This window comes from Saccostrea cucullata, unplaced genomic scaffold (assembly GCF_032062105.1).
Source record: "Saccostrea cucullata isolate Sc308-1 unplaced genomic scaffold, CSIRO_AGI_Scuc_v1 ctg261, whole genome shotgun sequence".
NCBI lineage: Eukaryota > Metazoa > Mollusca > Bivalvia > Ostreida > Ostreidae > Saccostrea > Saccostrea cuccullata.
The window spans coordinates 514,310-538,910 of NW_026925910.1; the positions used below are offsets into that span (position 1 = coordinate 514,310).

The 24,601-nt window shown below is 34.0% G+C and overlaps 4 protein-coding genes across 4 annotated transcripts; 2 read left to right on the top strand and 2 right to left on the bottom strand.

The window, feature by feature from the left end:
* Nucleotides 1-564: 564 nt before the first annotated feature.
* LOC134270020 (uncharacterized) lies at nucleotides 565-4,410 on the bottom strand. Its single transcript, XM_062752191.1, has 4 exons — nucleotides 4,249-4,410; nucleotides 3,621-3,911; nucleotides 3,083-3,280; nucleotides 565-909 (listed from the first exon to the last, which is right to left on the bottom strand). The coding sequence occupies exons 1-4, from the start codon at nucleotides 4,310-4,312 to the stop codon at nucleotides 692-694; spliced, it is 771 nt and encodes a 256-aa protein (XP_062608175.1). The 5' UTR covers nucleotides 4,313-4,410; the 3' UTR covers nucleotides 565-691.
* Nucleotides 4,411-5,517: 1,107 nt separating this feature from the next.
* Nucleotides 5,518-6,915, top strand: LOC134270059 (uncharacterized). The gene has a single exon (XM_062752241.1). The coding sequence runs from the start codon at nucleotides 5,518-5,520 to the stop codon at nucleotides 6,913-6,915; it is 1,398 nt and encodes a 465-aa protein (XP_062608225.1).
* Nucleotides 6,916-7,963: 1,048 nt separating this feature from the next.
* Nucleotides 7,964-16,460, bottom strand: LOC134270026 (eukaryotic translation initiation factor 3 subunit G-like). Its single transcript, XM_062752198.1, has 10 exons — nucleotides 16,429-16,460; nucleotides 16,286-16,329; nucleotides 14,778-14,872; nucleotides 14,556-14,615; nucleotides 14,310-14,417; nucleotides 13,603-13,731; nucleotides 13,281-13,449; nucleotides 9,708-9,841; nucleotides 9,438-9,544; nucleotides 7,964-8,093 (listed from the first exon to the last, which is right to left on the bottom strand). Exons 1-10 carry the CDS (start codon nucleotides 16,443-16,445, stop codon nucleotides 8,075-8,077), a joined length of 882 nt encoding a protein of 293 aa, XP_062608182.1. The 5' UTR covers nucleotides 16,446-16,460; the 3' UTR covers nucleotides 7,964-8,074.
* Nucleotides 16,461-16,655: 195 nt separating this feature from the next.
* On the top strand, nucleotides 16,656-21,944 carry LOC134270028 (protein C10-like). Its single transcript, XM_062752201.1, has 4 exons — nucleotides 16,656-16,711; nucleotides 19,249-19,425; nucleotides 20,102-20,448; nucleotides 20,976-21,944. Exons 1-3 carry the CDS (start codon nucleotides 16,669-16,671, stop codon nucleotides 20,242-20,244), a joined length of 363 nt encoding a protein of 120 aa, XP_062608185.1. The 5' UTR covers nucleotides 16,656-16,668; the 3' UTR covers nucleotides 20,245-20,448; nucleotides 20,976-21,944.
* The last annotated feature ends 2,657 nt before the right edge of the window (nucleotides 21,945-24,601 follow it).

A 24,601-nucleotide genomic window follows, 5' to 3' on the forward strand; every position in this document is an offset into this window, starting at 1 on the left:
TAGGAAGGTAATTATGTTTCTTAAGTGCATTTCAGTACTCTAGTGCTTTTTTGTCCCAATCCTAATTCATGTAAACAACTTGTATAAATACATGTATACACTTCATATATTTACTATACTCTCAATTTAACATTGTGTCAATGTCCCCTTAGCCGAATATGCCTAAATTTTGACTACACCAATATTACGAATTTTACTTAAGCTGTATTACATTGCAAGTGTTGAAATGTTCTGTAAAATAGAAAAAGAAATTCTCTCATTTTTTTTTCTTTAAAGATTGTACGAATTCAGATTTATTTAATGTTTGAGATATGTATGACATCATCATTGCATGTATTGAAAGATGGCAAGAACATTTTTATTTCATCTTGTATTGTTTTAAATGGTAAATATGGTGTATGTGATTGGAGTAATTTAGAAGTTTTTTTTTATCATAAGAGTTTTGATATTTTCAGTATGTTGTGATAGGAGGCATTTGTCATTGCAAGATGATTCATCAGAAGTTTAACAATAAAATTAGTATTTTAATATATTAAATCAGTTGTTGACCCTTTTTGGGGGGGTGGGGAGTGTATATATTGATGAATATTTTTGTCATCATTTGTTAGATTATTACTACAAATATTTTTTATTTAATACTAATTCCAACATCTGTTTTATTTGATATTAATTCTGACATCCAGTGGGACTTTCAGGAGAAATTTTCTTCACAGAGTACCCGGTACTCCATGTTATTGTCCCCAGTTTTCCAGTGGTCGGGAGGGGAGTTGTAAGCATACACTGAGTGACCGTGGGGGTCATGCTGACCCTCCCAGAGATTATCTGTGACCGGACTAGACTGTCCATTCCCCACCCACTGCCAGTCTCCATTAACAACCTCCATTCCCAACCAGAACTGAGGGGCGTAACCTGTCAATTCAATAAAAGATTTCATCATTTTCCTGTTGATATAAATATAGATACATAGTAAATGAAAATCAGTTACCTGGTAAAAAAAAAAATTACAAGTCCCCATCCCAAACTTCCTTGTCAACTTTTTCCATGGAACGAAATTAATTTGGGAATCAATATATTTCCGAAATCATGGTTATTATACCTTCTCACAGTTGGGCGAATTTAAAACGGGGCTAATTCACAGAATACAGTATAATTGTTTAAACAGAACTGTGACTGTAACAATTGTTAAAATTGACAAAATTGTTAGCAAGTGTAAAAGGGCGAAAATAAACCAGTATACAGTTTACAAAATTTGCCCCCTTTTCCCCGGATCAATTGGTCTTCCCCTTAGGTATTTATCAGCTGTCTGTTATAACGAGAGATTGTCAAATATCAGACATTTTTTATTTTGGTTATCCAGAAGGTCCTAGGATTTAAAAACAGACAAACATAATCTAAAAAAAGAAAACAGTATCGGTTGCAAAATCAAGTAAATCTAACCAGGCATTGTTTCAAAAGGAGAACATTTAATTGTGCTGAAATGGAAAAAGTATCAAATCCCTCCCCCCTCCTTGCTCTGTGAACTTTAAGGTAGGATTCTTCTCTGGTTTCTGACAAGATGGAATATTCAAAGTACATATCTGTTGATATGTCTTATATATTTAGATGTAAGAGATTTAAAAGACCATATTTTTCTTTCCTCATCACAGTTATACAACTTTAAATAGAAATGGTAAACTGCGTTTGAAAACTAGCAGTGACTATATTTTTGGCGGAATGGTGGCGTATGAAAATATCTTCTTTTCTGCCATTCAAAATTAGTATAGAACATTGAATTTAGTTAAATTTTCAAATGTAAGTTAAATTAATAATAAGGGACTAAATATATCAAATAAATACGATTTTTCACACATACTAGAAATATGTTGTCTTTTAAATGCTTCAAATCTAATTACAGATTTGAGCCAAAAATCCGTAAAGTGTTATTTTTCGCTTAGTAAACGATAAAAACTTTTAGTTTTTGCCTCGTTTTGTACCTTTATGTGACAACTTTACTATATGTGAAAATTACAAAAAGTTAAATATAGGAAGCATATAAGAATAACTAATAAATCCTAAAAAATTTAAGAAAAGTAGAGGAAATTCGGATTAGCAAATATTCATTTTATTTAAATTATCCATGTCAATTTGGTAATATCATCTAATAGGCCCTATATGGTAGTATCTTTTTATGCAAAAAGAAAAACATTCGATTTTTTTCAATTACAAGTAAGGATCGCATGATTGGGAACAGTAATTTTTTATTCTTAATGTCCAAGAAAAGGGTAATGACCTTGACCTGACCTTGCCTCTAATATAAAACGGTCAAATTTAATCTCACTGATACCATCACTTAGTGATATTGTCCTCTTGATTCTGTGAAAATTTCATTAATTTTCATTTTTCAAATACAAGAAATGTGAGAAGAATCCTACCTTAATGAAACAAGCAAATTCAAAGAATTGTAGTCCCATGCTTTCGGTATCCATGTGGGTGAGATGTCATTTATTATAGCATATTGTGTCAAATATAAACGCCGTATCATATGTCATTCAAAACTTATCACCAAAGTTGATTTTTTTTTTTAAATGTAGGTCAAACATGAAGGCCAAGGGAAATCAGCATGCTCGGAAATATTTTGTCACAGGAAATACCCATGTCAAAAATTTGAAAGTCTTATCTCTTCTCTATCAAAAGTTATAACGAAAAATTAACATTTTTAAAAAGTAGGTCAAACGTAAAGGCCAAGTTAACTTTGTCAAAAAACAGTGTGTATTCAGAAAGGTCTTTCACAGGTAATACACATGTTTTAGTATGAAGCCCTATCTCTTCTCATTCAAAAGTTTTGGCCAATTTAATGTTTAAATTTTTGACAAACTCCAAGGTCAAGGTCACAGGTTTAAAATTCATAGGACATTTAGAAAGGTCTTTTCACAGGTAATACACATAATATATGATATGAAAGTCCTATCTCTTATTCAAAAGATATGACCAAGGGTAAAGTTTTTGTGACAGACGGACAGACGAATGAGATTTAATGTCCCCTTGCTTTCGCGAAAGCGGGGAACAAGTAGACAATTTATCATATCTAAATAAGATATTCAACCTGTCATAAGCCTTCCCAATCTCAGTTCCTCCTCGTCAGATTCTAGATGCACCACGTGGGTGGCTTCGGCTTCGCAGATTCGTTTGGCGTCCTTGTAGCGTTTATTGAGATCGTAGAAGTAATAACAAGTACCGTGATCTGTATCGGGTATCGTCATAGTGGCCGACTGATGCTTGTCACAACTTACTGTCGTCGAACCTTAACAAAAACTAAAAAGTCTGCAAGATATATTTATTCAGTATACTGTCTGACATTTCCGTAATGATAACATAAGATGATAACCTTAACAAAAGTAAAGTTTTATGATGAACGTGATGACTTCAACTTTTTAATCGTCACTTATTGACGAACCAGTTAAGTAGACAAGGATTTGAACAGTTTCTTTTAAAGCCTCATCTCGCAAGTTCTATGGTCGATACAATAATTGAGCATCAATTTTAGAATGGAACCCCTTGAGCAGCTTTTGAACATCATTGTCAGACAGAAAAAAAAATAGACCACCAATTTCTCCAAGAATTGTTTATATTTCAATGAATACCTGAGGATGGATTAACAACGGTTGATGACGTTAGCAGTGCACTTGTAGTTGATTTGCTGGATTGGCCAGAGGTAGTGAGTGTTGATTGGATACTAGAAGATGCTACGTCAGTATGTGTAGGGATCGGATTGGTTGGATTTGTGACGCTTCCTGGGTCTGTGTTACACATGTTACAGGTCTTGGCACACAGAAAAAGAGCAGAAGATGGTCGAAGGTTACAGATATCCAAAGTCTGTATCAAATGTTGGCAGTTTTCTTCTGCATCAGTACATGCTATTTGTTGAGCTTTACCTAGAATTAATTGTATTTTGTATCGAACGGAGAAATATTGAGCAGGTGCGAATCAGGGAATTGGAATTTTTAAGGGGGGGGGGGGGTTCCACATATCAAAAACCCCTACAGACACCAAACTAGGACATTTTTGACTAGGAGAAAAAAATTCAAAATTTCTAATCATGCAAACCTATTTACTGGAGTTGGGAATGTTAGGTACTTTTTAAAAGTCTTATTTTAAAACATTCCGGAGGTTGGCATTGGACAAATTGTCGCAAAATATGCGCATGGGGTAGAATATATTGAATATAGTGAATTTTAAGGTTACAGTAAAAGATGTATAGTATACATTTACCATAGCTTATTGCAAAGATGTAACACACAACAATCCAGCTGTATGCAAGCATTTTTTCTCGCATCAGAAGAAATCAGAAATATAGCATTGTATGATAAGATTATTCTTTAGTGAACACCACTTTGAGTGACATCAAGTTCGAGAGATAAGAAACGTGAAAGGTTAAAATGTGGGAAAGTAAATTCTTGAATACAATACAATGAAAGTTGTTTGTTTCAATACGTACACATGTGCATGGTTATCTTGTTTACTTTATTTATGTTTTGCTCTTTTTGTGAATTTTGAGTGCCATAAGTATGTACTTGACAAAAGGTTTAGCTAGTTTAAGAGTTTTTTCTTGTTATTTCAATTTTATGTATTCATACATGTAAGGCCTATTTTTAGCCCTAGTATATGCATTATTTCTACATACAATGTCTGTTTTTGGATCATAATGATATGGTGTTGCCAGTCCCTCCCTTGATCGGGAATCCGAGGGTAACAACAGGAAGAAGTTTCTTTAAGTGAAAGAACAAGTGTTATCCTAGCTTTCTCCCGATGTCGCTCTTGTAACTCTGCCCTCCAGGCGTGCTTCCCCGCCCTTAGGGGGAGTGAGAGGCCTTAATTGTGCAGCAAATGATCTTTTTTTCAACTGATATATCACAGACGAGCAAACGGTTTTAGCGGCAATTTGACATAATAACTGTCAAATAGGAGACCAACAAAGCGGGATCGTTTTATGTTCATAAGTTAAACAGGAAACTAAGGAGGAAATCGGTACTTAGTACAATACTTATCCCATGACTGAACAAAACATTTAATATCCCATGACTAAATTCGTATGGGCGAAAATATATGGTGGTTTCAATGGTAATACTGATGGATTTGATGTTTCTGTTATTTAGGGGTTGAAGATAAACCTATTTGCTGTCTTCGGATTAACTTCTAAAACTGTCGAGGAACTCCGACAACATTTATGCCGAAATCCAATTGGAGATCTTTATTATGGCGTCGAAGTCTCCTGATTCTGAATTTGCACAAGTGTTGATAACATGCCATCTCTGTTCCACCCAAGTAGGACTTTACTGTTCCACCTGCGGTATAAATTTGTGTGGAGGGTGTGTTGGTCAGCATATGCTATCTCTTCCATTGCAGAAACACGATGTCGTCAAATATTCCTCAAAATATGACGTACTTTTCCAGCCATTCTGTACTGCACATCCTGATGTGCAATGCGAGATTTTCTGCGAAGAGTGTCAATCTCCCGTTTGTTCTAAATGTATCGCTTCTATGTCACATAAAAACCATCAATTCAAGGAACTCCAAGAAAAATATGCCATCTTGAAGGAAACCGTAGCAAAAGATACCGAAACTCTCGAAAACCGAATTGTAAAAGAATATCAAAATATTGTTGGGGAGCTGCATGGATTAAGAGCTGACTTATCAAACTACTATTATAATCTTCGGTCGGCTGTCTTAAAGAGAGGAGAAGGGTTACACCAGCTTATAGACAGCGCCATCCAAAAATGCCACTCTGATATTGACGCAATGGAAACTCAAGAAATCGGCAAAGTTGAGCAGAACCTGTCCGAGTTTAAAAGGCTCCTGCAAACGGTGCAAAACAAAATTAAGGAGAATAACAGATACCTTCAGTCGATGGATAAAGAAATATTTAGCTACAAGTCTACGTTGACTGAATTTACAGACGTTCCTTCAAGACTAACGCTTGCAGCTCCACCTATGTTCATTCCAGCAAAAATGGACATGAATACTGACGATAAGTTTTTAAAATACGTAGGCAAAATCATCCCCTCTAAAATCATAAACAATGATTCTTACACACTTACTCAGACGAGTTCTAACAGAGATGTCTTGAAAAAGCCATACGTCATTGCCTCCATTGAAATCCCTAAGTACATGTACAAGAACCTGTTTAGACTGAGCTGTTTTGGGAAGGAACAAGCATGGATCAACGGCTCAAGTAAATCTCTTATTCGATGTGATAAGCAGGGTTCAATCTTGGAGGTTGTTGATGCGAACTCTGGTGATATTCCGGTTGGTTTGACTGTTACTAAAGACGGAGAACTAATGTACACAGATCGCAAAGCCAAAAGCATCAACATTGTACGAAACGGTACAACAGAGGTACTTTGCAAACCAAAGTGGTTCCCGGGTACCATATGTTCCACGGACAACGGGGATTTTCTGGTTGCAATGTGGAATGGCTTGACTGGGAAGCAAAAAGAAATCAAAGTCACAAGATTTTGTGAAACAGGTCTAAAACAAGATATCCAGAACGATGAAAACGGGCAACCTCTCTTTCAAATAGAGGGCGAATTTACGGGACTTGCTGTCACTGAGAACAGAAACGGGGATATCTGTGTAGCAGACTGGAATGCGAATGCCGTGGTGGTCGTCAATGGGAGAGGGAGACTCAGATTTAAGTACTCTGGGGCAGGGGAAGGGTCGTTCATCCCTCGGTATACTGCGACAGACAGTCAGGCCAATATTCTAATTTCCGACATCAAGAACCAATCTGTTCACGTTCTCGACATGGATGGAAATGTAGTCCTGTTAATGGATAATTGTGGATTTTCTAATCCCTATGGTGTTAGTGTTGACAACGAAGATAATCTGTGGTTGCTGGAACGATTTGGGAAAATAAAAATCATTAAGTATCTGAAGTAGCTTAAATATGAGACGATGCATCTACTGCCAATGCCAACTCATTTTATATGAATCCATTCGAAAAGTCGTCCTTTTCCCCGAAACAATTGAACGATTTGAAAAAAACATGATAAAATGAGGGCTCTTCGCAATAAAAAAAAAAAGTTTTATATACATAGCTTTAAACGCCAAATTAAAAATTGAATGTACTTAGAAACCAAACACGCAATATTGAACTTCAACGTATAGGGATACTTTGTGGACTTTCAAATGATATGGCCTCGATATACCAATCACGACTTTTTGATATTATTGGAATAACTATACTTAAGGTACTCCAGTCCTCAGCCAGGAAGAATAACTGTTTATTTATAATTTAATTCAAAAAGCCTCAGAATCAAGTTTAAAAATAAAATCTTTTCATGCAGCAATTTTCATTTTATACCTCTCAATGTACTTTTAACCTTATAACCAGAAGGGTTCTTCTTTATGCCGTAAAGAGTAGTGTTATAGTATAATTTTATTGAAAAAGTTAAAGAGTTTTAAAGATATAACCTGGAAACAAAGTTTATCACAAAAATGAATGAAATCATGACCTTTAATTTTTGACTTCAATATCCTTCAGGCCAAATGGAAATGTAAAGAATTTCATTGCAAAAAGTTCAAGGGTTCTACTGATATCACACAAAAACAGAGGCATTTCACACAGACAGAATGTACTACTATGCATTTATGACCTTGACCTTCAAATCAATAGGGGTCTTCTTTAGGCCATGCAGTTGCCATATAAAATCTCATTGCGAAAAGCTTGGAAACAATATTACACACAGACATGATTTAAGATCTTGACCTAAAAATCAATAGGTGTCTTCTTTAGGCTGTAGGGAATTTCACTGCTCAAAGGCTAGTAGAGAAATTAATGTGAAATCAAATGTTACAATGTATGAATTTCTGGCATTGACCTTTGAACCTTAAAACCAATAGGGATCTTCCTTAGGCCATAGGGAGTTGTAATATAAATTTCATTCCAAAACCTCAAAGACTTCTTGTACAAAGACATAAAAGATCATTTAATGAATACTTTTTTTAATTATAAATCTTCAGAATTACGAATTAATCCAAATTAATTTCCAGTCAATATGCCATCAGCAACTTTACAATAAATAGGATCTTTTGCAAATTAGTTGGTGCCGGAGGGTCTACAAATAGAAAATAAATATGTGTTAATCTTATAGCAAAATGCTTAAGAAATAAATAATTTATCAAAATTATCAACAGTTATATATAGATAAAAACTTCCTGAATTTTCAATGATTAAAGTGAAGCTTAATCAGCATGAAGATGAAATTGTGTATCAGGACACATTTTCTGTATACAGTGAAACATGTAAAAACAGGGAAAAAGAATGTATCCAGATTTTCTGTACCTGGCTTTTACTACACACAAGATCATAGAGACACAGGTGTGTGAAAACTCCAGGATATTTCCATCGCATTAATAATCAAAACGGCAATGAGCCAGAAAGTTCCTATGAGTCATCACCTACTGTAGCCCAATCAAATCCCAGGCTCTTGACTGAATTAAGTCAATTAACTGCACTACACTATCGTAAGGTGCTTGCATACTTTAAAATATCATTGTCATCAGCATGCTGTTTTTGATGTAAAGATTTTTAAAAATCTCTCCTGCATATTCTCATGTGTTAAACTGTTGCTTTTGCTTTTTTTTGTTGCCTCAACTGCCCCCCCCCCCCCCCCCAAAATTGGATTATACTAGAATTTGAATCTACAAGACTTTATAGAATGCTTGCAAAATATACATTATCATGCCCATCCTCTCTTTTTTTTTTTAGAAAAAATTCCCTACATATTTTCATGTAAAATTTTTGTGCCCCACCCTACTCTGGGCCCCAGGCTATATTAAACTTGAATCTACATTATCTGAAGACAGTAGCATATTAATACATGTAACACCTTGTTCGAACTGAAATGGTATATTCCCCAATCTCTGATCTCTCATTTTGGCCCCAGACACCCTGCCGAGATGATCTGAACAAATTGGGACTCTACTTACAGAGCTGCTAACATTCTGAAATGAAAAATAGTAAGGCGTGGTCCGGCGACCGCCTAGGCCCCCTACCGCTGAAGATGTTTTGTAAATGGACATGCAATCGGAGTAATTTGAAGCACATTTCCATTTTGTTTACTTTAAAACACTGACATGAATGTGATCGGCCATCTTAAAAAACAACGATACAAGCAAGAGTTGTAAAGATTATGACTATATTTCATTATAATAGTAGAATCTGTAGATGGCCAGCTATGAAAATTCCGGTGTTATAAACTTTGATCCAGAAAAATTGAAATCAAAAGAATAGTGAGAGAAATCGTAAGGCGTATTTTGGATGCTAATTTCGGAAGACTTATGCCAAAATCATAAGGGTTGGCAGCTCTGTACTTAAAGGAGGCTTGCAGCAGATTTTCAAACACTTTACCCAAGGGTAAAAATGCCTGCACTAAATAGACTAATCCTGTAAAACTCACTTGGCCCACTCCACATTGAGGATGAGGTGATCATAGCCAAAGCCTGACACACCAGCTATAGCCCGGGCAGCATCTTCTCTTCTGTGGAAGTTAATGAATGCAAATCCCTGTAAAAAATTAAACTAATGTCAGCATTCTGAGCCATATGATAAAACCAAAATTAAAGACACCAACAGTAGAGTTCAAAAGTGAATCATTTTGCTCAATTAATTAAACTGTTATACATCTTATCACAGAGTACTCAATACAGTCATACACAAAAACTGTTACCTTTGACTGGCCTGTATTTTTGTCTTTCGCCAAGTAAATTCTCTGAATGGGTCCAAACGGTCTGAAGAGTTCCTGTAAATCTGACTCCCTGGTGTCCTCGGACAGATTCGTAACTCGAATGGTGGCAGACTCGTCTACAGAAGGAAAACAACAATTAAAATCTGTAACTTGAATAGTGGTAAACTCATCTACAAAAGGAAAACAGCAAATGTCTATGATAAACATGTGGTCAAAGACTAAAATGAATTGAAAACAATTAGGATTATTTTAAATGCTTTACAAATACAATCTCATTATTTATAATTAAACTATTTAAAATATTTGCAATGTTATAAGGTTACTTGACAATTGTTTTAATCATATGCAGGTAATCATGATAACTGCAACATACTGTATTTGAACACAATATGAAGTTAACAAAAATCCAAGTTATTGCAAAATTTAAATGAAATAGTATAAACACCAAATAAATAGCATAGAAACAGTCAACTTATTTGGAACAAAATACTATATGCACTAACACTTGTGCACCTGTACATGCTATCAATTATTAAATGATACCTCAAGGAATCTATACCAGTTATCATATTTATGATGTAAAATTCAGACCCAGAGTTTAAATTTGTACCTGCATCCCCCCCCCCATGTTCAAATTGAATTGTTGTTATTTCACACCCTTAAAAGCATGCAGTATTTGTATTGATATAAATTTGAAACAGCAAGATAAAAAAGTCAGATAAAGATATTTTTAAAAGATAAAAATAAAGTTGTACCTGTTGTGCCTATGAAAGAAAAGAATAGTTTGCTATTCATTAATAATTGCATTTTTTTAAAAAATTGATGTTCTTATGATAACATTTTACATTTATAAATCACATAATTTATTTACATACTCTCATATGTAGCAGATTTAGTGTATTATCTTAAGTATTTGGAGTAGGGTTTCGTTTGGTTTGATTGGTTGTGAATCTGGCCTAGAAGAAGTCAAAAATGTGAAAAGCTTTTTAGAGACGACATACAACAGATGCAGGACTTCAATTGATCAGAAAAGGTCACTAATGCTTTTGGCTCAGGTGAGCTTTAAAGGAAAATAGACAGTTACGAAAAAATCTGCCATTTCAAACCTATGATGGAGGAAAACAGACAATCACAAGAAATGAAGAATAACTAGAGAAACATTAAAGTAGGTCTACACTCGCACTACGTCATTAACGAATAGTAAAACCGGAACCACGCTTCCTTTTTCCGAGATGTGATTTTTTAACTATATTGGTTTGACTTTTACTTAGCGTTTTAAATAGTGTTGGCAACGAGTACCCGGTTAACCGGTTAACCGTCGAACGTTGCGAGTATCGGTTAGTAAAACTGCTATTCGGCGGATAAAATACATTTTTCATAGTTAATAGGTATAAAATGATTTTTATGCTATTTGTAAATGTTTATTGACACATTTCCCTCATTTAATTACCGTTAATTACCGTTAGCTATAGGCTTGCTTTGCTGGTTTACAGTTGGGATCGATTTGTTTTGATTAGTTTTCACAGCGTATATAATTGATGGCTTTGATTACCATGGGGGTACATGTTTTGAAAACCTGAGTTATAATTACTTCTAAAGTAGACCTGTGATAGTTAGAGGGACTTACTTTCACAAGATGCCGCCGCAAACATCTAAAGCGTGGGTATATTAAAAAAAACTGAATCGAAATACGGGTGGAACTACAATATGCTAAATCACCTTAGTTTTAAACATAATTCGGAAACCAGTGACTTGCAGGAAACTCTACAAAAACAACCAGCAATAACAAGGTCATGTGTTGATAATTTTTTTAAACAAGACGAGACGAGACGAAACGAGACGAAAACAAACTGACTGTTTCAAGTGACATTTATATTCAATAGTGTTCGAAGATGCTGTGTTTTTAAAGTTTGTATTTGTAAATAAATTATAATTCATATACGTAGCATATGTGGATTATTTTTACCAATAAGTAAAAGGATGAGGTAAGTAATAAATACGGAAACTATTGCAAAAAATCATCCGAGTAACCGGGTACTCGATCGGAAGAATAAGCGAGTAACCGGTTAGTAAAAATCGTCCGATTTGCCAACACTAGTTTTAAATATCTGGTAACGATTTTGCTCCAAGTCGCTCGCGTCAACAAACGTACAAACACTGATTGTACAGTTTAATTAATTGAAAAGAGAAGGCTGGGAACAACTTTCGGTTGACAGAAATAATTAGGTAAGAAAATGATATTTCTGTGAATAATGCATGAGTTATATGCCGTGTCAATAACACGGACCATCAGAACATGTTTCAAACTGTCGAAGTCGAGGCGACTATTGTCGGCGGCCAAGTTAAAGTTACTAGTGATAATTCGGAAGAAAAGTAATGACTACGATTTGACTTAGACAATTTATGAATTTTACTAATTAAACATTACAAAATTAAATTTACTTTGAATAATAATTATTGTATAAGATGCATACCCCCCCCCCCCCCCAACCTGCTTACCCATGAATCACAATGCGAAAATTATCTTTTGAATATAAGTTTATGACAAAAGTTGATTCACTTGCATACTTACTTTCTGTAACAAAATTATCCAGTTTGTTAGAATCAGTCAATAACTTTCATTTTCATTGTCTCCAATTTACAGACAAGTGTGTTTTAATCTTTTTTAAAGCGTAAAATAAGATAAATTTTAGGGACAATAGGTATTGGGTGTGTATAATTATTGTTTTAAATATGTACAACTTTGTTAATACAAATATACGTGTCACTCAAACATGAACAGTATTACAGGAAAATGTGGCAATATATTACTTCTGGAAGAAGGATATTAGGGGGGTCCCTTTAGTGTAGAGCTCATACTACGAAAAGTAATGTGTCAACATATAATTTTTTTTAGCTTATTCTTTTTCTTAAATATCATTTAGTAAAAATAATGCAAATTTACGAAGTTTGAGTCCATAATTTTTTTTTAATGGCCGAGATTGAACTGTGAAGCATATTTTCTCATATTAAATTTTGATACGTTAGCCTAACAAAGTGCATCTATTTATAATAATTCATGCAAAACAATGATTATATATTGTTTACTAACATTTTTCTACTTTATTTTGGGTATTAAAGTTGAATAATTAGACTTTAATTCATTTATATACAACAAAATCTAGGACAGGTAAATTTTCAATATTTTACATTTCGGGGTATATACTCCGATAGGCAATAGCGGAAAAGTTAACACGTTGACATATATTTTTTCTTGCGTCTATCCATTGCTCGGATGTATGACTATCTTATGAAAGTAGATTTTTTAAGATTGAGCCCATTTAGTGCCGAGTGTAGAACTACCTTAAGGCATATAACCATAAGCCTTCTGCCAAAATCATAAGGTTTGGCAGCTCCGTTGAATAACTAAGTTTAAAATCTTTATATTCCTTTATGGTAAAAATGAAAGCCATCTGTCCCAATGACACTCTCTGACAAAAATAATGGCAAATAACAACAATGGTATTAGCTCAGTTGAGCTTGTTTTTACTAGGCTAGTAATGATGCACAGTTTACCCCTTTTTGAGGCCATAGTTTCCCCTGGTCTTTTACCCCCTCCGTCTCTCAGACTTGGAGGAACATATTTTCCCGATGTTTTGGGGGCCGCTGCAGCAGGTGCCTGGCTTTGTACTGGTCCTCCCGGTGTCTCCCCCACTGGAGGCTTCTCTCCATCCTGAAGCTTCTCCTGTGGTACAGAAAAACCAAAGACTCCCATCAGAAATTCGTTCTAAATATTTTTGAAGATTCTTCTGCTTCTTTTTTTTCTCTCTTATTTTAGCATTGCATTGGGGTTCCTTACAATTTTGAAACATTACAGTGATAAACACAGAAGCATTACCTGAAGAGGTCCCAGTGTATCCTTATACGGACATTTTGTGGTCCAGTGGTCGCCTTTACAGATACGACAGGAGACCAGTTTCTGGCTTTTCAACTTCAGTAATGGGTCCTCTTCTTGTTCCACTGTCTCCTAAAAAGAAGAAAAATACAATTTGTTTCTTTCAACTGCATTATTTATGTACCTGTGTGTGAAAATTTCCCCATCAGGGTCGATATGTAGTTTTTCTTTTGTGGTCTCAGACGTTGTGCGTTTATTCCATCTTTTATGTACATATTTTCATGTTTGTTAATAATGTATTGTCTTGTATATTTTACTTTCTCCTGATGGGAAAAAGTATGTAAATTCAATAATTTTATTGCGAGCAAGTAATTTCATTGCAATGTAAGATGTACAGTGAGACCTCTACGGCCAAATACTTTCAATTGTCAGGAGGCCTGCAGCTCATATAGGGGTTGTAGTGACAGAAGTGATGAAAGAGAAATATGGTGGACAATGCCTTTTATAAGCTGTGTTCAGCTGTAAGTCTGTAGATTTACAGATATTAAAGTTATTACATCTGACACTTGATGGATAGACAGACCTGGTGATTACTTAATAGCACTTACATTTTAATGAAATTCAGTGACGAATTCACATGATCTAAAATATCATGTTGAAACAGCTAAATATAAGGATATGCTAGACAGGGTAAAAGTTCATTTACTGACCTCCTTATTATGGACAAATTGCATGTTAATCTCCTCTACTTGTACAATGGTGTTGGCTGGATTGGGTCCAGGGGGATCTCTCTCTGCTGCCCCAAACTTTCTCCAGGTCTGTAACACAAAAGTTGCCCAATCTTTGAATTTGCTTATTTACATTATAATCAAATAATTTCCATACAACATAAATTTACAATTGAGAATATTAGACAAGTTAATGAAGTTTGTGTACAAACATAAAATGAAAATTACCTTTCTTTTTGCAATGCTTTTAGGTACCTTTCGCTTTTCAACTTTGTATGTTTTAAGAACCTACAAGAGGGGAAAAACTGATTTAAACATACATGGACAGTACAAGTTCATTAAATTATATAGGTTCAATAATACTGATTTAACAATTAAACAACAAAACTTTTAAATTTGTATCTTCATGCCATCAGATCACAGATACAAAGTAAACAATGCCTGACTCACCTTGACCATTTTGCCATCATCATTATACTTGAATTCTGTGATTACTTTTATGCCTTTCTCATCATCATACTGCTCTGAAGATGGTGGTAAGACTCCTGTACAAAATGATAAATATTATAATCTAGTCCACCAAGAATTCTACCAGACTGAAATCTTGGAATTTCTGTGACAACTCATACTCCATACCTTGTAGCTGCAGAACTGTAGCTCTCCAAAAAAATATATATTGACAGACCAGAGAGCTACAGTGCCACCCATTGAAAAAATTGTATATTTATGTTTCTCGATTTATTTCTCCAGGTTTTTTTAAAACTGTCATATCAAAATATTACTATCCTTGAGTTTCTTACATATTCTTTCACTACTTCCACAACAAAACATTCCTTATAATCATTTTTAACGGCCATCCTGGCTGTTAAATTGAGATCATTGAAAATTTTGCTTATTTATACTGCCATTCATCTTCGCTAGCCAAGGGTTTCTGATACGCTACTCTCCTCATAAACCCTTGGCATACGGTGAAGTCAAAAGACGGGATTGTTTTCGTCACGTGATCTTGAATCTATCAGGTACTCACAGATTGCGTCATCGACAGAAATAAAGACGCATGTTTAAAAAAATTTAAAGTTTTTTCAAGAATAATTTAGAAGCAATAATTGAGTAATGTTTATTTATTATTTATAGTACAAATCGGAAGCTTCAATATAGATTCTTAATCACATATTTAGAAGATATTGGATGACACCATAGCTATTTATAGAATTGCATGTTATCTTACGGATCGTTGTTTACTTGCGTTTTTCAATTCCGAGGTTAAAGAGTCAAGAAGTATCCCGAATGCAAATATCGTCATTTACAAAAAACAATTGATGATTGGTCGACAGGTGTGTACTGAAATCCAATCAGAACTCTGGAAAAAAATCCCGATTTTTATGAACACCGTAGGCCAAGGGTTTATGAGGAGAGTAGCGTATCAGAAACCTTTGGCTAGCGAAGATGACTGCCATTTTGGTTTGCTAGATAATTTTGGGCCAATGCACTTTGTACAGATGTAAACTATGAAAGTAATAGATAGAGGAGTAAGGACCTTTTTTGAAATATAGCTTTTTTGCAATTGAGGTAAGTATTTGGAAGAATTAATCCAGAATCGAGGCAGCACACTTTTTGTGCACAATAAATATACAGTTTTTCCAATGGCTGGCATTGTAGCTCTCTGGTCTATCAATATACATTTTTTCGGAGAGCTACAGTTCTGCAGCTACATACCCAGTGATTGTGCTAAATTTTAAAGGCGTTAATTTATGCACATGTACAGTATTCACCGGGCCGGGGAAATTGTTTCCTGGGGGTAGGGGTCACGTAAAGTGTTGGAGATTTTATGAGATTATTTCACTCAAAAAACAATGTATAATTAAATAAGAAAATCACAAAATTAACCTAGATCTATGTCAAATAATTAAAATGCATATGCCAGATAGCACTGAAAACCGCTCAATATGTTGGCTTACCATCTTCCACTTGCTCCACCTGTTCTGCCCAACTTATTGGTTTACTGAAATATAAGAAAGATATAACATTAACATAGTGTTTACACTATTCAAAACAAAATAATTATGGAGTTTTGGTATGAAAATTGACTAAAAATTCGTACTCGTCAATGGAAGGCATGCTTGATGATGACTTCCGGGTATAGATTGGTTAAATTGTACGTTGATGCATGTTGAGTATTTTCCAAAGATCTATGCCACTAAACAACTTACTTTTGTTTAAAATATACTTTTTACAATTCATATTATTTAAACAAATAAACAAACAAATAAATAAATTTATATTTATGACATAAATGATTCTTCCGAAATATTAATCTTTGAGTTATCATTTTTAATGCAAGATGGCAGCCCCCATACAACATTTTTCATTACAGGATTGTAGAAGTATGTGGAAGTTGTGGATTTTATATTTTTAAATGCTGTCCTTTGATGTAACAAACATGATATAACACACATGATATCAGTTAAGAGATATACACAAATGTCGGCAATAGAACAGATGGGCAATCTTATCTTTGGAACTCCACACATCACATGCAAAGTTGAAAACAATATCTACATTGTATTTTTTGTTTCTGTTGTAAACATTTTCCATCACATTGAATAATAGTAACTCAATAATGTCATATAGCAAAGTACAAGGAGTATGGCTGTCAAAAGTATTTCAGTCATTTACGTTCTCTTAGTCTGAAAAGGCCAGGTAAAATTAATCTTTAGATTCTCATCCTAATTTGCTAAAAAATTGGGACGGGTGGGCGGATTTTATTTTTTTATTTTTTCTAATTGTTAAATTATAAGTAACAACAAAACATGGACGCCTTGTACACATTTTTTTCATTATGTTAATGCAAATATGAATAGATTTAATTCTTTTCATATTCTTTTAAATATTTAAAGAAAATTCTTGCTTTAAAAATTTAATATTTATTGTTAATGAACAAATTATCAAGTACACATTATACGGCACACCCTGAACAAAATGAGATGGGAATACCAATAAATTGTATATGTGTGACTTCTTATTTTGTAAAATCTATATATTAAATGTTCTAATAATTATTGTACTGAAAAATCTAGGCCTTCTCTAAAGTCTGTCTATGATGTTGTTGGGTTTTTTTTTTTCAAAGCAAAACCACACACAGCTGGAGATCGTTATATATAACTTGACCAGGTGTCAGACCTGTTTACTCTTACGATTTCGCCGTATTTTGTACGGATTTTTAGTCCAAAATACGACTCACGTTTTGCTTTTATGAAAATACGGAAATAAAAAGTACACTTGTTTAGAATTGGGTAGGAAGTTTTCCTTACGATTTGTCTTAGTTTCACACTTCTTAATCGATAGAAAAAGATTTCAAACACAGAAGATATGTCGGTTTGCCAAAAAGCTGTGGTATATAATGACCAAGAACACGTTATTAAACCATGTTTTAGTAATCAAAAAGCAATTGTTCTCCATTAATATACGTAAAATCGATAGAAAATGAAATCTTACTGGCAAATGCCAAATCTCACGTGCAAATCTAATCAAAAGTACTGAGAGACAACGATTTGGGTAAACAGGTCTGAGGTGTCATTTTCCTCGTCTATTTTTACTTAGTTACAATCTCTCTAAAAACTTGCTCCTGCCAGTGATGGTATCTAGATGTGTTTTTCTTCTCTGCCTTCTCTATACTGACAAATTATCTTTTCCTTGTATATTTGCTTTTGTTGCCGATTTTTCTCCATTCTTCACATTGCTCTTTTCATATAAATAGCGACACGGGTCTTTTAATACAGACGGGAGATAACTCTTAAACTTTGACTTTGCTGAATAAAAATACATGAAAATACCTTATTAACACCCAAAATCAAAATAAAAAACATCGGGGCTGGACACTTTGAGAGGGGTGGGCGGGGATGAGAATCTAAAGATCAATTTTACTGGTATATGGCCAAAATGTGTAGATCAGTAGATGGACGATATGTTATCCAAAATACTGTCACTCTCTTTTACAATGCAATAATCTATACACCTGACACCTTGAGGTCTCAGGTGACCACCCACTTGCTACAAAGAACTATTTTTTAATCTATTAACTTTTGAATTTTCAATTTTGGCATATCATGCCCAGTTGCACACCACGCATACCACCTGTCAAAATAATCAATACGATGATTGTCCTGGGCAGTGCTTGGCAGAACTAGAACAAAACCAAGTACATATGACATGCTTATCATTGTTGTCCTTTTTGTATGTAATTTGTGTCAAAACATTGCTAGTTGGCCAGAAAAAATGTTTCAGAATCACACTACAATATGTTATGTGCATGATAAATGTTTCAAATTGTCAGATTTTTAACAAGATGCACATGCAATATTCAGAATTCTGACTGGTAAAATGTTAAGATTTAACTACAGTGTGAAATTGTCATTGAGGGAGCTCAGTGTTCTTAGATTTTGCCAGTCACCATTACTCACAAAATTACATCACCACCATTATTATTTTGTCACATATTGATGCATTCAAACTACAAATGTACTTGTAAACAAGTAACTTTTAAAGTGATGTCATCATGGATGCATTAAATTTTGCATGCCCACAAATTAAAGTGATTCCACAATATGCAGTTGTGTCCTAATCATTTGTTGTTAAAGTGAATTTACCTTTACATGTCAGTTAATACATGTACATAGAAAGGTAAAATCAAGTTCATGAATGAAAATATTTTTGTGTGTTTATGAGCTAACAAAATACCCAGTATGGGTATCATAGTTTCACCTCTTATAGACTGAAGTATGAGAAGAAAGAATCTTTTTTCAAACTAAGTTGGAAACTATTCCATTCATGAAAAAAAAATCTTTGGTATTCAAAACTTTCATATATACTTTTTTTTTCATACTGGTATCATTAAAATTGACTGTTTTTCGTTATTTTTCAGATGCTTTAAGTGACATTTTAGATGCCTTCAAAGAGGGAGATAACTTTCAGAGATTAGAGGAAGCGAAGGTTGCTGCAGGAAATGATATGCTGCGATGTATGCAGATTGTTTTCCCAGTGGCCACAAACATTCAGATGGAAGTTATAGAAAGATATGGGTTCCCAGCGGATGGAGAAGGTATTGGTTCTTGTTTGAACAAGTTCAATTGATTTTTTTACTTCACAGTTGTATTCATCATTTCATCGACATTGTTAATTGATACAGTTGTTCCTTATTCTATGTCTGTATACCAGAACATACCAGAACATGTTCATGTAGCATTTACAGATAACTGTTAATCACTTCAGTTTTGAGTTATTTGTTTTACATTGATAAGGGAGACAATTAATTTATGTAGCTTTTTTTTGTATTTTAAGGGGAGACAATAATTTTGATTTAGATGTTTGGTATTTATAAATGAGACAAATTTTTCACAAATTCTGGTTGCTGTTGTACCCGTATATCATCATTAGTGGTAAAAATAAATGCAAGAATTCTCACAAGACATTCCTAAGCTTTTAACTTGACTACTGTACAATAAGTGAACAGCAGGATAATTGTAGAGATTATTTGTACTTAACTCCTTCGTTACTTTACTTGTAATCTTAAGATCACTGTAAAAAAAAACTATCGATTGAAAAATTATGTCTACATATTAAAAGATTTTATGAAACTTCAACAAGGAAGTCCGCCATAGCACTTTAAATCAATGAATGAGTATTTACATAATCTATGCTTTCTCTTCCCAGTGAAATAATGCTACTGACAATAATTTTTCTCATGTATGTAAATGGTTATAATTATGTTTTATTAGGTATAATCCGATTTACCCAAGCAGTAAAAATGTATGAAAAACAGGATGAGGAGATCCAGCAGCTGAACCATGCCTTGAAAACACTTCTAATTCCCACCGTTACAGTTATACCCAGTGGACCAGAACAGCACAATGGCTCATGACCAGCTTCTCACAGAGGCTGTGCCATTAGAAGTGGTGTTCTCAACTTTTTCATGCCACAATCCCAAAAGATTCCATTGGAACTTGTCTGAACTATTTTTAATACCTTATACATGTACCTATGTATGTACGGTAATTTTATTGTATTATTCACCATGTGAACAACATTTTCTGTGAAAAATGCCTATTATACAACATACGCCCCGGTATATATTATATATATTAGGGTAACAAACACCCCAAGGAAAACCATTGTCAACCGACATAGCAATTGTAAAGCACCATTTATTTTATTATACTGAATGACAGCAAAAAAAACCGTCGATCGTCTTTACGTTCATGTATAGAAAGCTTTAAATCACACTCACCGGTTCACTAATCTCCTTATTGTTTGTTTGATACTCGAATTTGAGTCATTTATCATATAAAGTTTCGTTATTTCTGGCTCGCAAGCATGTTTCCTACACTCGCAAGCATGTATCGTCTGTCGTTTGTTGTTTTCAAGTAAGCTATATCGGACGCAAGCTTTTATTGACGTCAAGTTAATTCCGGTTCTTTCAAACGCGCAACTGACGTTTTGAGAATTCTACGGTGAACCGTACGCGCATAATTTCCACGCATGCGGCATTACCGTTGTGTTACCCGTTGTCACGTGTGTTGCTAAGGCTCAGGGTAATCGAACGGATTGTTACCTACGTCTAAACCAATCAGATTTTAGTATTTAACATGAAAGTATAATAATTACAAATATTACATAGCAATTGTAAAGTGACATACATTACATGTATCTGATCCAATGTACATGAATATTTCAATTATGAAGTGAAATGAATTTATACAATGTATTTTACCCAATATACTGTCGATCACTTAATTTTCGCGTCACCTTATTTTCGCGAGATAGTCATTGATTATTTATTAGCGAGGCAAAATTTTCACGAATTGTGGTCATTGCTCTATATAATCTTAAGGAATTCTATTATATGCGAGAATGAAATTTTCGCGAGAATACCGTCTCGCGTAATTGTGCGAAAATAAAGTCCTCGCGAATAAAAAGTGATTTAAAGTACATGTTAGATGCTATTTTTAATTGCCATTTCATTGAGATCATTTTGACACAAATACCTGACCAGTACAATTTATACGAGGGTTGATCCAAAAGTTCGTGGAATTTCTTAATATTTCATTCATTTATAAGTGAAATTGGTTGAAAATTACAAATGAGAATAAAGACACTTATTGAATATTTTAAATTAAAAAATGTTTTAAATATTTGTGATAGTAACTCTATGGCAGTTGCCATAGAAACGGATGTTTGGAAATGCGGGAGAGACATCTACGCGTTTATTATCATTTTAATTCTTAATACTTGAAATGAGAATTAAACCGCTCTTCGTGTTATAGAAAACGAAAATTATGTCATTATTACGATTGCTTCATCTTTTATAAAACTTTGTGTGTGTATTTTACTGATTTTACTGGATATTTTGTTTATTAGTTGATAATTTATTGTTCATCTTAAGGTTGTTAAACAGACGTCAAATTTCGGTCAAGTCATAAGTTTTGTGAAAATACCGGAATCACTCTATCTTAAATGCGTATATTATTGACATAGACTGAGGAAAAATGCATTTAGCCACTGGTTTTCCAGTGGCGTAAGAAAATGAAGAAAAATAGAACCTTCATGGACGTTGATTAAAGGTGTGGCTGCCTTTTTGAGGCTCTTTTTTAAGTGTCGTCCCCCTTGATAAATTGAAAGCATTATTATACGTTGTCGACTGACGTACTGTTCTTGACATTGCTACTGAAATCGGAACATCATATGGAAAGATGGGGGGTATTTTGAAATATGAGTAAAAAATGAGGATAATTTGGTGCGAGGGCATACCCAGGCTTTTCTTGAGAAAAAAAAATGGAGAAAAGGGCAGCATTTTGAAGAATTATGTGTTCGAATTTGACATTAGGGTGAGATGATTCTATAACGTGACGTGACATACCTAACTTGACGTTACGTCGAAGTCTCCCCCGGGTTTCACAACCATCCATTTTCAGAAAGCTCTTGTGACCTTATTGGTAATTGGAACGTGGTGAAATTTTCCAGTATTGTTGCATTATGACTCTATTTTATAAATATGCCTATTGTTTGCTTTTGTCAAATCATGATAAAATTTTAAAAAGAAATTCCACGAACTTTTGGATCAACCCTCGTATATGTTATTGAGAGAGAGAGGGAGAGAGAGAGAGTATGACTGACATTTGTTTTTGATTTTAAACATGAAAACAATATAGATTTCAGTGTTTCAAAATTTGAAAAAATATAAAATAGTCATTTTATGTACAGACAGATTTGTACCAACATGTTTTTCTTGCAAATTTGAAAAGAAAATGATGGCACCCATCATTTTAAATGTTCATTTTTGAATGTACTGTCAGAGCATTTTGATTACCCAGGTGTTGCCCTTTATGTTCTGTATAAGTATTTATTATGGGCAAAAATACCTTCATTTAAGAAATGAAACTTTTTAAATGTTCATATTTGAGCGGTTTATGCACTGTCAGTTGAAATTAGCTTCATTCCTTATAATTTAATTTGTATAGACAATAAGACAATTTTTCCCCAGAATAAGGCTTCAAATTGTGCATTATTTTAAAAGTAACATCAAGCTTTATACGTAATTCATTGTGTATATGTTATCCAAAATATTATATGTTCCTCTGAATGATTCAGCCAATGAAATAGCTTGATACACGTGAAATTAAATTATTTCAATTGAATGTTACATTAATTAAACTGTTACTTTGATATCATACATGTATAAAACAAGGTTGTTTAATATTTTTTAGCACATGTACATGCATTTTTGTTGCAATATGAAGTATTCATAACCATAGTATGTAGTGGAATGTATTTATGTGTGTAGATTCATGATTAAAGATCTCAAACTTTAGGAAATTGTGTATTAAAAAGAATCATATTTGTTCCTTTGAATGGATTTAAACCTGGTAGCTCTGGCATGCCAGTGCGCTGTCTACCTACTCCTACAAGTAAGAGCCTCGGTTAACTTCCCTATGCTCCTTATATACGCGGCGCCAAGTCAAAAGTATCTCGCCGTGAACCTCTAGCATGCTGGAGTAGCTGTCTACCAATCATGCTGAAGGCTCGATCCGCTAGCCCAAATTAGTAGGATGCCATATGTCCAACACTATCATACTGTCCCACTCCTTCTGGGTAGAAATGTCCTCATCTCTTTTAGAGTGCTGATGCCTACGTGGTGAAGTTCTTGGGAGAATCACTTTCATCCACCAGATAAAAATAGGATCCCTACAAGGATGCCAAATGGCAGTTCCATTATGAATTTTAATATGTTGATTGAATTTTTTTTAATGCTAGCTGTTGTCATATCATCCCAAATTTTCAGGTGACCTATTGCTAGCAGTTTTTGTTTGTCATCATTTGTGAAAATTGTGAAGTTCAACATTTTCAATTTCTCTGTAACTGCTTGTTGAACCACATGGTATTTACCCATTAATGGCAAAGGGGAACAAACATTGTGAATTTCATGCTCTCTGCCCCACTGGGGCATGATGGATGGGATGAAAACCATCAGAATCTTCTTCTTTACCCCTGGACATCAAGCAAACAAACTTGGCATGATGATATGCTCTCTATCAAGATTATGAAAGAATGGAGGCATACACGGCAAGGATAATACCTCACTCATGAAAAGTTACATTTTTCAAAAATTGTATTTTCAATTTCACTTCCTTTATTTTACTGAATAGCTTACTAGTATTTAGAAATAATTTATTTTTTACATTATATTTTTTTAAGGTATATGGGAAAGATGAAAAAAAAAGCTCTATATGGGATTTTAACCTGCGCACCAAATAAACATGGTGCACTACTATGTACACCATTAAGTTTCTCGGTGCGATTTCAATGAACAAGTGTTTATTGATGCATAAAATTGTCACAAATGTTAAATTCTGAATTTTTAAAAAATAATGGAACTTTCCTGTCAAAGAAAGAGTGCACATGCGTACAAGGCATGGACAATCCCCTGCTCTGAGATAATATTATGTTTCTCAATTTTCAAAATTCAAAGGAAAGTTATATTTTTCTAAAATCATGTTCTCAGTAATGTCGTCTTCAAAACATTTCATTTTATTTTGCTGAACGACTTATCATTTGACAATCTTTTTTTCAAAGTTGAGAGTTTAGTATATTTAGTCAAAAATTGGTTTACTAGAGCCATAAAAATGAATTTTGAACATGAATTGGTCAAGTCTCCATTCTTCGTTAATGCTTAAATGATGGAATTTTCAAATGTAAATGTGAAATCTATTTCATTTGTCCAA